We start from the raw sequence: 14,466 nt of genomic DNA on the forward strand, positions 1-14,466 counted from the left end.
ATCAGGACAGTGCCATTGAAGTACATGGAGCTGCACCAATTTACGCCATCAGAAGTCTGGGAAAGTGCCAGCTTTGCATGGTTTTGATGCAGAACTGTACATGAGACAATGTTCACTCAGACTAGAGTAAGGTTTTCAAGCTTTGTGCACTCTGCAGCTTCCTAAACCTTCGTGATCCTTTCAACAAAGAGGAGATAAGTTTAGATTAATAGAGAGCCTGAAACCAGGAGAGTTTTGTGTCTTATGTGGTATAATAATTATTATTATATTGCAGTAGTGCCCAGAGGCCTCAGTCAGGACTGGTATCTCATTGTGATTGGAACTGTTCAAAAATAGGGCTACATTGCCAAAAACAAAATCTAGCCCACAGAGACAGACAAGGTCCCTGCCCCAAAGAGATTACAACTGATCCTGCAAAGATTTAAGCACACACTTAAGTCGGTAGAACTACTCACAATGCATAAAGTTAAGCACGTGCTTAAATCTTTACAGGATTGAGGCCTATGAAATTTCCCTACATGGAGAAATGTATGGAGAGGCTGTAGCTGTGCCCTCCCATCCTTTCACTCATTCCTTCTTATGCAACACTGCACTCGAAACCTCCCCCAGCCCTTTCCCGAGTATAGGAGGATTGCAGCAGAGCGTGTTACAGAGCTCAGTCTCCATTTCCCAGTGCACAAGGCCGGGATAGCTGGTGCAACGGAGGAAACCCTCTCCACCCAGGAGCTGAAACTGCTCCCTCTATGCCGCTCCCTTTTTTTAGCCTGGGAGCAGAGAACAAAGCATTAGTCATGAACGTGAGCTTCCCAATCCCTGATCGTGGTAGATTTAAGGCTAGATAGTGCAAGCCTTACTCATGGCAGTGAGCACATGGCTATTCCCAGGGATGACAGCAGCCCGAGCAAGGGTGCACAACCTGGCCCATGACAAGTATTCATGTTTTCTTTTTAAACAAGTGAAAATTTAAAAGTGAAATATTTAAATCACACCCACAAATCTAATAATTCCCCTGGACTCTGGACTCCTCACCAAAAGTGGCAGTTTCCCATTCATGTCCCCTCACCCCAGCTGCCCTGCAACCTCCCTGCAGGCCCTCCACAGAGCTGGGATTAGCTCAGTTTCACAGGAGCTGTGCGGGCACATGAAGCAGCCTGCCCTGAATGGCAGCTCTCTTAATAACTTCAATCCCTACTCAGCATGCGCCACAGCATTTGTTCAATTATTATTAGCCAAGATCCTCCTACGACCAGAATCCCCCTTTCCCTGCCAGAATTACAGGAGCTAAGATTCAGTGAAGAAGGGTGAGAGAGAAGGAAAGAAAAAGTAGAAGGCAGCTCTTCAAGTTAATATTTGTAATTTGCAGTAATAAATTACATGTGTGTGATAACACAAACAATGGAGGGTTACATTTGCCCACAGTTTGAAATTCCCCCTCAAACAAACAAACAAAAACTGGAAGTGAGAACCCAGGCTAAATGCCCCTTGAAGAAGAAAAGGGGCAAGGGGAACCACACTTCCAAAGAATATTCAATGCAAAAGCAATAGGTCTAGTGTTCTTCTTTAGAGACTGTGAAGAAGCCTATTCAGATCTGCCCCCCACCATCATGGAATTAAAAGGGAAAAAAACCTGTGAACCATCAAGCCAACAGCACTCCACTCCTTGTCTAGGAGCCAAGTCTCTATAGTTTATCTAAGGCCATAAAAGTGGCTTTTGAAACCATTAGAGTTCATGCCCAGATCCTGTTACAGATAAGAAGGTTTGTACACTCGTCACTTGGGCTTTACTATTCAGAGTGCATGCCTTGGCATTGCAAATTTAAAAGTCCCAGCTGAGGCATGACGAAGTCAGATGACTTGCCCAAGGTCACACACAGCGAGTGGCAGAGTTAGAAACAGAACCCTGGTCTCCAGACTCCTTGCTTCTGCGCTAACAACACGCACTCCCTAACCCCTAAGTCAATATTGTACTTCTGCTCAAAAGTACTCCCCATAATAATCTACTGGCATCAATTTTTCTTTTTCATTTTCACTTGGGGCGGGAGATAGGAGAGTATTTGTGTGGGGTTTAGGGGGAGAGGTCCCTGCTCACTCTCCTGACCAAAGTGCAATGACGTAGTAGTGACTATATAGCCACTTGGTTAGTCAGTATGGCAAGGGAGTAGCCCTGAGGAGGTTGCGCTCCACCTTCCATGAGGGCCCTTCACTGTGACAGGCTGTGACTACCCAAACACATACATGAAAAGGAATTGACACCTGGCTTATGGTAGAGACTGGGCTTAAACGAAGCCTAGCGTATGTCACCACATTCCATTACATGATTTCATTGTTTGTTCACTGGCTGGTCCTAAATGCTACACTCGTGAAATTGGTTTACAGAGTAACATATTGGCTTGTGTGGGGGGTTAAACTGCCTCATGCTGGATGGAATGTCACACCCACTCAGATGTACTTGGTCATGTTGGTCTCCAGGAGAGATGAGCACACAAAGAGGGTATAAGCCTTACTATTACTGCAGTTAACACAACAGGCCTACATATGTTTTCCCAGCCTAGGGTGTGTGTGAGAAAGAATCTGTGATTTCCTGCTTGTAGTAAGAAATGGTTTTAAGGGGGAGGAGGGCAGAAGTAAGGGATGGGTGGAGGGGACACAAGAAAAGAGATGGTGGTGGTTCTTGTTAATCTACTCTTTGAAGAAAGCTGTGAGATCTTATGCAAGGAAGGAGGAAAGCAAAGGGGTTTGGCAGGTGTTTTCAGAGGGAGTCCAGTGATCAGTAGCAAAAACCTTAAAAACCTATTAGCCACAATCTTTCAGCAACTCTTGGGGTTGTGGAGCTCTGGCATCCTTAGGTTTACCACTATCTATATGGTTGCCTAGAACGCCCAGAATATATACAGGGGCCTGTGCCCCTCAAAGAGCTGACAGATCTAGTAATAATCCAGAAATGCCCCCAGTCTGCCCATCCCTCAGTGTTTCTTCTTTCCTGCTTATCCATTCTGTTCCTTTCCCATTTGCTCAGAGCCTAGCATCATGCTACAGGCTATCAAAGCTCTTGCCAGAGGTCTTTCCCTAATTGCTCTCCCCCCATGTCACTTGTCATGCTCCTGGCACACGGGTTGGCTTGTGTATAAGCTTCAGAGCCTTTGGGTTTCCCTGGCAGATGTGAGGGGGGCTGTGGTCATGAGGAGGTCAGAGGGTTCAGCCTTAGGTTGGGAGACAGCTGCACAGGGTCCTACCTATCTATCTTTGCACCAGACCTTGAATAACAGAGAGCCAACCCTGCAGTAAAGGAGGCTGGCTGTGTGTTCAAAGAATGGCACTTCTGCAGGACTGAGAGGTTTGGCAATCCAAGAGCATGTAGGGCCATGGCAAGAAGCATGCTGAAAAGAGCAAGCAGTGCTAGAAATCATATTTTAGTAGGTCACAAGAATAAAATCGCATGTATAAGGACTTAGTTATCCCTATGAACAGAGAGGCTAGATGGACCCGTGCCATCCAAGTGCTCTGAAACAGAGATTTGGTATTGGAAAAAACTGTTCACTAATGTACAGATGTAAATTTTTCACAACGAGGTGGAAACAGTATCAGAAATAACAATATTGGCATCTGCCTCAGGACAGTTGCTACCTTCTTACAACTTTTTTTCTTTCTTTCTTTTTTTTTTTTTTTTGCATCTGGTTCCATTTATGACTCATACTTCCCAAACAAGCCATATGTTGCTGCAGAAGGCCTTTAACTTTGCTTGATTCATATTGAGCTGTATCCCTGGCTCTCACCCAAGTAAATGTAATAAAACCACTTTTTCCTATCAAAAATAAAAATGAAACCCCATTTGCACCGAGATTTAATTAGCAGCCAGTAAGTCATTTTGGTGTTGAAAGCGTGCACACTCCTGTTTTGTTAGAGGCTGATTTGCACCTTCAAACTCCATTGTAACATTGCATTAGTTCAGAGATGCAGAGGTGCCAAGGCCAGAAGGGATCAATCACTGTGATCATCTCCTCTCACCCGCTGTACAACACAGGCCATACAACTGCCCCCAAAATAATTCCTAGAGCAGATCTTTCAGAAAAACATCCAGTCTTGATTTACAAATTGTCAGTGATGGAGGCCCTGACCCCGCTCCCCGGCTGGAGTGCTGGAGCAGGGCAAGCCCTGGAACGTGCTCCCCAGTGGTAGCTCAAGGGCCAGATTAAAATGTCTGAAGGGCTGGATGCGGCCCCCGGGCCATAGTTTGCCCACCCCTGGTCTAAAATCAGGAGTTGGCATTATATTAAAACACTCCGAATATAAATGACTAAACAATCGTCACTGCTGATGTTCCAGAAACTGAAAAGCCAAAGAATAAAATGGAATTAAAAATCAACCATATCATTTTAAAACAGTCAGGAGTCTTTGTATTCAATTGCCCTTTGTTTTAATTGTAATTCTTGGGTATTGTGCATCTGAACAACAAATTGTTGTGTGACATATTCCTTTAGGTACAATTGACATCGCAGTATATGGTACTTTTGGTATTATATGGAACATCTTATTTTTAAAAAAGCATCAAAGGGATTAACAAAAGTTCCCTCTTCTGGGAAATCTCACTGGAGATGCCAGGAAACTCTGAAAAATTCACCTTGTAGAATTTCCAACTATTTACCAGGAGAGTATAGGAGATGTAGAATGGGCAGTGGGGCTGTTCAACCCTGCATCTCCTGGGGAGCAGAGAACAGGAGACATCTCTGCATCACTCTGATGCTCCCCATTGGCAGCACGGTTCCTGCAGGAGCTGTTCTGCCACACTAGCAGCCAAAGAGAAACCCCAGCCAGAGTTAATGCTGCTTTAAGCAGCATTAACTCTCACTTGGATTTGTGCATGCAAATCCACAGGGTTAGCACAGGGCAATGCCCAGACAGTGGCTGATCCTTTGCTGTAAAGCCTGGCAGAGACCCAATTCCACAGAGCTCTAACAGCAGCAGTTTCATGGGGTCTCAGAGAGAGGGAATAACACCACAGAACTTTTGCTCCCCCAATTTTCTATTCCCCTCCAGGCTCCTGTCCCCTGCAATAAGTGATACAGCAGGCAAGCAGATCTACTCATCCTACAACACTCCTAAAGAGAGATCTGTTTGAGCTCAGCACCTCCCTGCTCACAGCAGGACCATAGGAAATAGAAATGGAAGAAAACGATTAGTCCAGTTAGCCCCTCTTCTGCCAGTGAAGGAGTATTACCTCCAGTGTCCATATTTCCCCCCGACTTCGTGTAGAACACTATAGTATTAAAAGTTTGCTTTCTCTTCTGTAGCATGTCCACAAAAAACTTGTGAAACAGATCTCAGGTGAAGATCAGGCAGTCTTTCTGTATTAATCCCACATTTAATTGTTAAAATGTCATAAATATAAAACGGAGAGGAAAAAGCTTGTCACGGAAATTCTTTAATCTCCACTTTATCATTCTCATTTTTCCTGGCAGTGAAATTAAGCAATTTCAACCATAAATGTGCTTGCTTGCTTGCTTACTTTTTTGATAAATATGGATGCTGAGCAGGGAAGAGTGATTATAAAAAATGCCAAATGGAGCTGAAGCCCCAAATGTTTTCAAACTCAGTTATTGAGAAGTGCAATTTTTAAGGGCCATATTTTCAAATGTGCTCAGTAATTGAAAACAAGTGCTCGGCACTTCTGAAACTCTGATCACTTCACTTAGGTGCTTAAATGAGAGCATTTTCTCTTGAAAATCTGGGTCTTGAAATATTCATTACCTATTGCTAACTCTTTGGAGATCTTGAACATAGGCACTAAAGACAAGCGCACAGGCCCTGACCTAAGTATTCATTTGGCTTGCAGTCTGGAAAGTGCCAATGTTTGAAACATGCCATTGTCCGCATGCTTTGAAAATACACAGAGTATTCATGCAAACAGTCTGTACAGTTATGACTCACTGTCACACACACAAGTTTAGGGCCCATGCCTGCTACCATTGAAGGCCCTGGTAAAATCCCTATTGATAACAGGAACAGACACAGTCCATTAAGTCTCCAGGAGGGGAAGGAATGGAAAGGACTGCAAAGTGCTGAGCACCCTCACTTCCCTTTGTTTTGGGTGGCAGTGAGAGCGCTCAGCAGTACCTTGTAGAAATGAGCCCTCACAGTCCAATCCTCCTGCCACTGAAGTGAATGTTAAAATTCCCACTGGATTCAATAGTGTCGGATCAGGCCCAAAGCGACCATCCTTGCCTTTATCCTCGCTGTGAGGAGGGAAAATAAACTGTATTTTGCAATATGGAGTCTGCTTTGCCGCTAGTGTTTCTTCACCTATTTGGGTCTGTGTGTGCCTCTGTATACGTTAACACTTACAGGTTTGTCTCAGAATAGTCATGTCAATTAGTGGATGTCACTCATCTCTGAAGAATGTGACAAGGCGGTTTATGTGGTAATGTTATTTTGTTTTAAAATAAGCTTGTGGCTGATTACGTTCCTCCAGTCACTGTCTGCCTCAGGATGAATACCCAAGTAAAGCTGAAACAAAGCGATACCCAGTGGAGCAAGAAATCGTTACTACTTACATTTCTACCTCTATTTTTCCGAACATTCCTCTCTCTAGCCTGCTGCCAAACCTATGACCAACTGAGCTGGTGTAGGTTACCTCTACTCCTGTGCAGGCGTATCTTCAAGCCATTCCTCAGCTGGTGTAAATCAGCAAAGTGCCACTGAAGTCAATGGAGCTACACTGATTTACACGCGCTAAGGATCTCACCTATATAGGCCTTACCTTACTAGATGGTTACTTTTATAGCACACAGGAATGTACAGTACTACAGGAGGCAATTTACACTCTTTAAAATCTTTGTGACAATGACACTAAGGGTCTGGAGGCCACTTATTCCCAGTGTAAAGGTCAGCACAAGGCTTCAAATCCCAACTAATACCTATACGAGGACTAACGTGGTGCATAGGCCTCGTGCTGGACCTCACACAGGTGTGAATTTAATCCATCAGCACCAGTCATGCTCTAAGACAGGGTTGCCAACCCTCCAGGATTGTTCTGGAGTCTCCAGGAATTAAAGATTATGTCATGTGATGAAACCTCCAGGAATACGTCCAATGAAAATTGGCAACCCTGTTCTAAGATGAGATCATTACCTTTACCATGTATTTGATTTCAGTTGCATTCCTATCATACAGCCATAGACCTTTACAAAAGTTTAAAGACATTGCAAAAAATCTGTTCCGGCTACAAAAAATAGCAGCCACACTTACAGAGCTCTCTCCTCACACACAAAGGAAAGAAATGCTAAAGAGGAACCTTCCTCACCTAATTCAATACCCCAAGAGCAGCCTGTGTAAATACATAGCCCATGTAGGTCTCACATATGGACAAAGGCAAAGTAATTCAAAAAACCGCTCTCCATACTTAATTCTGCCTGTCATGCCAAATCTAGACCTCAGGTGGCTGATGTAGAGCACACAAAGCCCAAAAGAGTGATATTAGGGCTATTCAAACTGTTTAACACTTAAGTATTAAATTGGGCCTCCAGAAAACATATGTACAAAACCCGCAATAGAGTCTGCAATTCAGGAAATGGAGGGCACATCCAAGTATTGTCACAGTAATATACTCAGCTGACACAAATGCACGTGGTCTTGGCTGCCTGTGTATGTGTGTGATTTACAACCAAAAATTTGGTGAGAATTAAATGCATGGTAGAGTGGGCAGGTGTTTGCACTGCATGTGCTAGATTTACTTGGAAGACTTTCTTTAGAGCTTCCAGAGCATATTAATCAGGATTTCCAAAAGCACCTAAATGACTTAGGAGGACAAGTGTCATTGACTCAATCTGCCTAAGGCATTTTGAAAAGCCCATCCATTTTGTCAATGTGTCCTAATATGGGAAATGTCAACGTGCAGATATTTAACACGGCACAGGACATGGTAGCTGCCTTAGTGTGCATGTAATACTAAAGTTGTGATTGTGCAGGTAGAAATGTGGGGCACATCCCACCCTTTTCTTTGCTGTCACGAAAGGTGAATAGGTACTGACACTGCTATGGTGACCCTACTCTGAGAGGAAAGGAGGCAGGGAGCTAGGCAGGGGTCTGTTTCACCCTTGGCCCTTATGTAAAAGTTGTATAGATTACATAAGAAATCAACAATCTTCCAATATAATAGGTAATTATATCCCTGCTTTAGAATTCCATAGGATTTTTCAAAACTCCCATGGAAAAGAAAATATTCCCGATTAAATTTTTATATTTTCTCAGAGTAATTTCTGTAGTACCCAATTAAATCTCTCTGTATTAAATTTCTTCCTTTCAGCCTTATTAATTTCTGGAAGATTTTTACGTAAGAGCATGTATATCTCAGAGCTACTCTACTGGGCTCCATCCACCCCAATCACACAGAGGGGCTAGGAGGTGACCAGCACCATGTGACTAAGGCTGGGTAAGGAAAGGGGCATGAAACAGTGCATCTGTAAGTATGCATTTCCGCCAGCCAACCTCCTAAAATCAATAAGAGTTTGGAGCCTAACCTGCTTGGGCACGTTGGAAAATCCCACGAAGTGCCCATCTGCATCTTTAGGTGCCTAAATAACTTTGAGAAACTCCCCCAGGTCACTTTTGAAAATTGGAGTTCGGGTTCTATGTCACTTAGGTGCTCTTGAAAATTTTGTCCCAAGTGTCTGCATTAGGTTCGTTTTTCAATATTTTTTTATAGCATAAAAATAATGATCCATTCCTACTACATACATAGCACTTGTAGAATGATTTATGTTTTTCAAAGCACTGTATAAAAATATTAACTCATTAAAACATATCATCAATATTAAAATAGAAAGTATCGGAAACCACTTCTGGAGTTGCTTCACTTTAACCAAAAAAATATCCCAAGTAATTTCAATGATACTTGATCAACAGTTATAAAAAAAATTGCTCCCAGGCTGAAAAGTTGAGTGACAAATCGCAGCTGCAAATTAATTAAAACAAGCACGCTGTAAGTCCAGCAATAGAGGGGGGTCTTATATTGGAAATGCTAATAGACCTTTTTTACCACTGTGGCACTCCTGGACTCCATTCTAATAAAAATATGTGTGATTATTTGTCCACTGTGCAGGGCATTTTGTTCTTAAGTGAATTAATACAGTAAAATGCACCTCAGCAGGGTAACAACTCTTTTGCCAGATAGGATTTTTTTAAAAATTTGTTTATTACAGACTCCTTTTTATACAGGTGCATGATGCTGTATGCATTGTGGCTCCAACTAGATATCCTGCTTTTCCTCTCTTCAGGTTTAGATGAGCCAGTTCCTGGCATGGATACAACTTGGTAAGCCTCCCATAAGCACCTGGAATAGCACACTGCAATGGAAATAATGGGGCAGATCCTCAGCTGGTGCAAATTGTGACAACTGGGGACCTGCTCCAACATCTCATTGTTGGAAAATCAAGATGTACTCTGATGATAGCTGGTAGGAGGGCAAAGTGTGATCTGTGTTTTCAGCTGTTGCACCTATACATAAGCCCTCCTACTGACTACTAAGCCATGTGTTTAGGAATAGATGGCACAGATAATTTACTATCATGCTAAGTAAACTTCACAGATAAACTTGGAAAGTTCAAAGAACACATGAAAAGTAGACATCTCATTCACATAACTGTATATTTATTTCTTTTTAAAGAACACTCCTTAATTGTATTGTAATTCAATATACAAACTTGGTTTCACAGAATTATAATATACTAAATAGCACAAAAGATAACCCATATTTTTCTTGGGTTTTTTCGTGTGTGTGCTGGTGGCAGTGGTAACCTATCACACCTTCAAACATATAAGCAGGGGTTCCTCCTGACTGTCCCCCACACAGACTGAACACCAATCCAGATGATGTCCTAAAGATGCCGTATTCTTGAAGAACAAGAATACTTCCTTGCCCCTGAACTCTGCGGATGTCCGCAGTTGTAGTGCTCTCCCTCTGGCCAGGAGGGCTGAGACTACAGCTGTGGTGTTCTTCCTCCTGGCAGAAGGGAGGACAGGTAGTTTCCCCTAAAGCTGAAACCAGTATCACTGTGGGGATTGACGAGCTGGTGGTGCTCGGGAGCAAGTGTCCATCTTCTTTACTCCCTGCACTCACATTCCCACCATTCTAGACCCCAAGTGTGATCCCCCTGCAATCCACCTAAGCTTCAGTTTGTGCAGAGACACCCAAGGTCACTCCCGAGCTTGAGTCTCCCACACGCAGCGCACAGCACTGCTTGCCAAGCTATTGGGCCAGCCGACAACCAAGTTCTATAGACTTAGATGTTCTTTGTCACCTCGTTTTTAAAGACACTCCAGTACAGGTATGTGTTGACCTATGGCCTGATCCTGCTTTCCCTGAAATCAATGGCAAAACTCCCATCACCTTCAATGAGAGCAGATCAAAGCCCTAGTGTCCAAATCAGTTACATATAATTGTACCAGTGATGCACTTGTACATATTTACATGGGGTGGAATGTTTTCCCATTTTTTTAAAAGGAGAATATATAGATCAACATGTTCACATAAGACCAAATACTTTTAATATATTTATAACTGTTTTATAAAGCTTTGAAAAAAGTCACAATAGCACATTGTTTTACTTTAATGCTTTACGGTACTATCAATTTAAAATCACAATCAGCACTTAAGTTATAGTCAATCCAGCAAACAAGAGACAAAAAAATTACAAGAGTTAAGAACTGGCTGATACATCCTTTATCTTTTTTTTAAACTAATGCATAAGTGCAGAATAAGATAAGATACTCTAGTTTAAATATCTTGTTTACAATATACATTTTTGTTCTAATTACGCAACAGTAAATCCCATGCTTCACATAGAAAAGCAATCCACAACATTAAGAAAAAAATGTACAATTTATGAAACAAAGTAAATAAATATTAGTATTACAGAATCAGAGCTGTACATAAAAGCTTTTCAATTTTAATCATATAAAAATATGCTTTTAGTGCAACCTCACATATATATTGATGCTGTTTTGCTTTACATCATTTAGATCCAAGTGTCCAAAAAAGGAAAGAAATTACATTTATTACAAAGCAGATACACAAATTCTAAAATATGTACAAATTACTGCTAAAAAAATGCTTATAAGAATATAAGCAAAGTAAAGAAAAGGCACAAACATCTGTACAATTTAAAAGTACCAGACCCAATAAGAATTTCAAATTTCATTTTGGTCAGGCTCATGATGACTTGTCATTTTATCTAATTCTTTTGATATAACAAAAGTATATATAATAGCAAACTACTGTAACTCAGGACAGGCATGCTGTAAAGTTGAATACTTCTACCTCTAGAAAAAAAGGGGTGGGGAGATAAATGTATGGGTAAAAGTCTCCAGGCATCTCAGATCAATGCAGTTTGCTCTTCTCAGATAATGTATCTTTTCTTTCCTGTGTGCTTGATGGAGATTCTTTCCTGCTGTGAAAGCCTAATTGTCTGACATCTACACCGCTCTTGTTATAAAAGGTGGAATGAGCTAGTGCAGTCTGTGATGTACCAAAACTGTCCTTTTCACCACTGTGCAAGTCAGGATGGGTGGCTGAAGCACAGGCCTGGCCTGGCTCAGATCCACTAAAGTGTTTAATGCTAAAATGTGCACTTTCTAAGGGATTCTGATAAGGCTCAGAAGCCCTCTGCGGCTGCTCTGCCCCATGCAGAACGGCTTCTTCTGTGGCGATTCGCAGAGAGGCTATGGCTTTTGTACAAGTCTGTATGTTTTCCTCCTGTTCCCTTTCTGTGGCTATAAAACTGTCTTCTGAAGTGCTTTGTTTTAGCAATGGAGAGGAGGACACATTGGATGGAACAGCTGGGTGCAAAATGTGAGGAGAGGTACATTTCTCGTGGTGCTTAGAAATAATATAGGATTCTTTTGTAATGGTTTCTGAAGTTACTCTTTGCTTTTCCTCAGAGCTCTCCCTCTGCAGGGGCAAGATGGATGGAGGATGTAAATCTGATAGAGCCATGGGTACTGAATGGACCATTTGGATACCTCCAATGGGCATCATGGGGATAGGTGCTCGAATTTGTTGCTGGGAGTGTAATGGAAGGTGACTGAAGACATAGTCATTAGGACCCTCCGGGAACAGGCTAGACCCATGATGGTTCGAAATTCCTTTTTCTCCGTACACACTGAAGTAAGGACCCTGAGACAACCCTTTTCTCTGTAAACAGAAAAACAACAACACAGTCAGCAAAATCACTCCTGAACCTTCCAAACCTACCAATTTCTCTTTTACGCAGTGTATGTAAAATAACGACCTTCTGTTCATTTCGCAACTTTCATCCAAATGGATCTCTTAAGCACTTTGTAAACTCTACTATCTGCTTAAACCAGGTACATAAGGTATATGTAGGGTTCATGTTGTTCAGCACTGAAAGGCATCTCCCTCTGAGGTGACATGTGGCAGCTGTTACAATATTTTAGGTCAGCAAATGAAGAATGCAATAGTCAACTGAAACTGCAGAGGGAATTTTAGGGAGATAGAATCTATTGCCCCAGGTGAAATTAGGCTGGGGCCTCATGGTCAACACCCCTATTTTTGCAAAGTGTGTAAATTCCTACAGTGCTGGTGTTGGCAGTCTGCTTTTGGTATCAGTGCCTTACTGCTGGGAAACACCCTTTTTAGTAAAAGAAAAATTACACACTTACACGCACACACACACTTTAGTTCTGGCAAAAGGTGCTGGGCTGCTGGACTAAAGCCAGGAAGAATAAAACCCTCTGTTCCACAAAACAGGTATGACACAGGTAACATCAGAGCCATCTTCTCCAGAGTGTCCTAGCAACGTGCCCCACCCCACACCATCTCTTTGTTGAAAGGACAGTTCTATTTCCAGGCCTGCTGAATCCTTGGCCTCCATGCAGAGCTGGCAAGTATTCACACAGTGCTTAATACAATGGCGGCTCAGTCCTGATATTGTCCTCTAGGCACTATTCCAATATAAATATGAAACAACCATAAGAAGGGTGCCAGTGGATTGCCAGTTGAAGTGGTGGTTTTGCGACACAGGCACTTATCTGCTTGGAATGGGATTGAGGGATTTTCCACAGGCCACTGTACTGCAATAATAAGATACTGACTTTTGGTCTTTCTACACCAGGTCCTATCTTGAAAGAGCAACCCAGAGTTGAAAAGCTCTCCTCCAGTCCATACTAACCACATCCTGAGCCACTTGGAGCCCCCTTTTTGGTCTCTTAATTTCTCCCATTTGTTTTTTATTTGATGATTACATGTTGCTTATTGGTGGCTAGAGAAATAGTGATGGTAGAAAAGTAGGACTACATTTGCATAGTGTTATGGGGGAGTTCTCCACAGAGCTTCCATGGGAATCAAATGACTACAATCCTAATCGCTGCTTTAAAGTGGAAAGGTTAGTGATCGTAAGACTGTTAACCACTCAAGAGCTGTGCAGCTAACCACAGTGCTGGTACGGGCAATCTGGAGATTGTGCCCCAAAAGGCTAATGCATTAAGCATCAGCATTTCACTGGGAAATCCTAGCTCCCAAGGCATTAACCAAACATTTGATCCTGTACCAGGGGAACTGGTTTAGGGGACAATTAAAGATTCAGTGTTTGTGCTACCTGATGGCTGAATCACACATTGCACGGCAGCTTTGTCATGTTCGATGTAAATCAGTGCTGGGACAGGAGGGATGACCCGAGACAGGTTAAACTCGGAGAAGAATCTAGGTCAGGGTTTCTCCTACATAAGGGTGAGACGTTTAAACCCCATAAATAAGCCCTGTCTTAGGTAAGCACAATGGCAGCTCGCTATGCTGCCACTGAGATACAAAGCTTGAGGAATAAAATGGAATTGCCATAGCACCAGGAGGAGAGTGCAGAAAGACGTAACTATTTCAGTGCTCTCTAGTGCAAGAGCTTTAGAGAGTCAGCCTGCCGTTGTTTTAGAAATTCATGGTCCCTCAGCACAGCTGCTTGAATTTGTTTTCCTTCTTTGGTCTGCCAGACAGTTTCTCAATCTGACTGTCCTCTTAAATGTTTCCCAATCCATGGTCTCTGACGCGACCACATCGGACAAAATAGAAACAGAGCAATGGCAACACAGAGGGGCTGCAGAGTAAAGTAACTCTTAGAAGAATGAACCTAGGAACATGGAACCCCTTATGGGCTAAGACTCTGTAAACAATAACTTCTCCCCGTTGTATCCTGCAACAATTTCAAAGGGCAGCAAGCAGCCTGTTCACCTCCTTTGGAAACTACTAATATGATACAAGCTGCTAAATTGTTTAAGATCCTGCAGTGTTCCAGATGTACTTAGAATTATACAGGGCCCTGAGTCACAGTATTCACATCTGGATCCAGATTCCGAACCTCCTAAAGCTCAGGGGTGTTCAAAAGCAGGGTTCTGGTTTGAACCATTATAGAAACAGGGGCCAGCTGAAAAATTCAAATGCAAGTTCACAGTCTGAATTCCTCTAAC

General features: G+C 42.5%; 1 protein-coding gene across 1 annotated transcript in view; it reads right to left on the reverse strand.

The window, feature by feature from the left end:
• Nucleotides 1-9,646: 9,646 nt before the first annotated feature.
• Nucleotides 9,647-14,466, reverse strand: part of HIVEP2 (HIVEP zinc finger 2) — a 152,584-nt gene continuing 147,764 nt past the window's right edge. The window contains exon 9 of the mRNA XM_074948532.1: nucleotides 9,647-12,184. Coding sequence (XP_074804633.1) covers nucleotides 11,372-12,184 — 813 coding nt within the window. The 3' untranslated portion in view covers nucleotides 9,647-11,371. The remainder of the gene's footprint in view (nucleotides 12,185-14,466) is intronic.

The sequence above is a fragment of the Natator depressus genome, chromosome 3 (assembly GCF_965152275.1).
Source record: "Natator depressus isolate rNatDep1 chromosome 3, rNatDep2.hap1, whole genome shotgun sequence".
Lineage (NCBI taxonomy): Eukaryota > Metazoa > Chordata > Testudines > Cheloniidae > Natator > Natator depressus.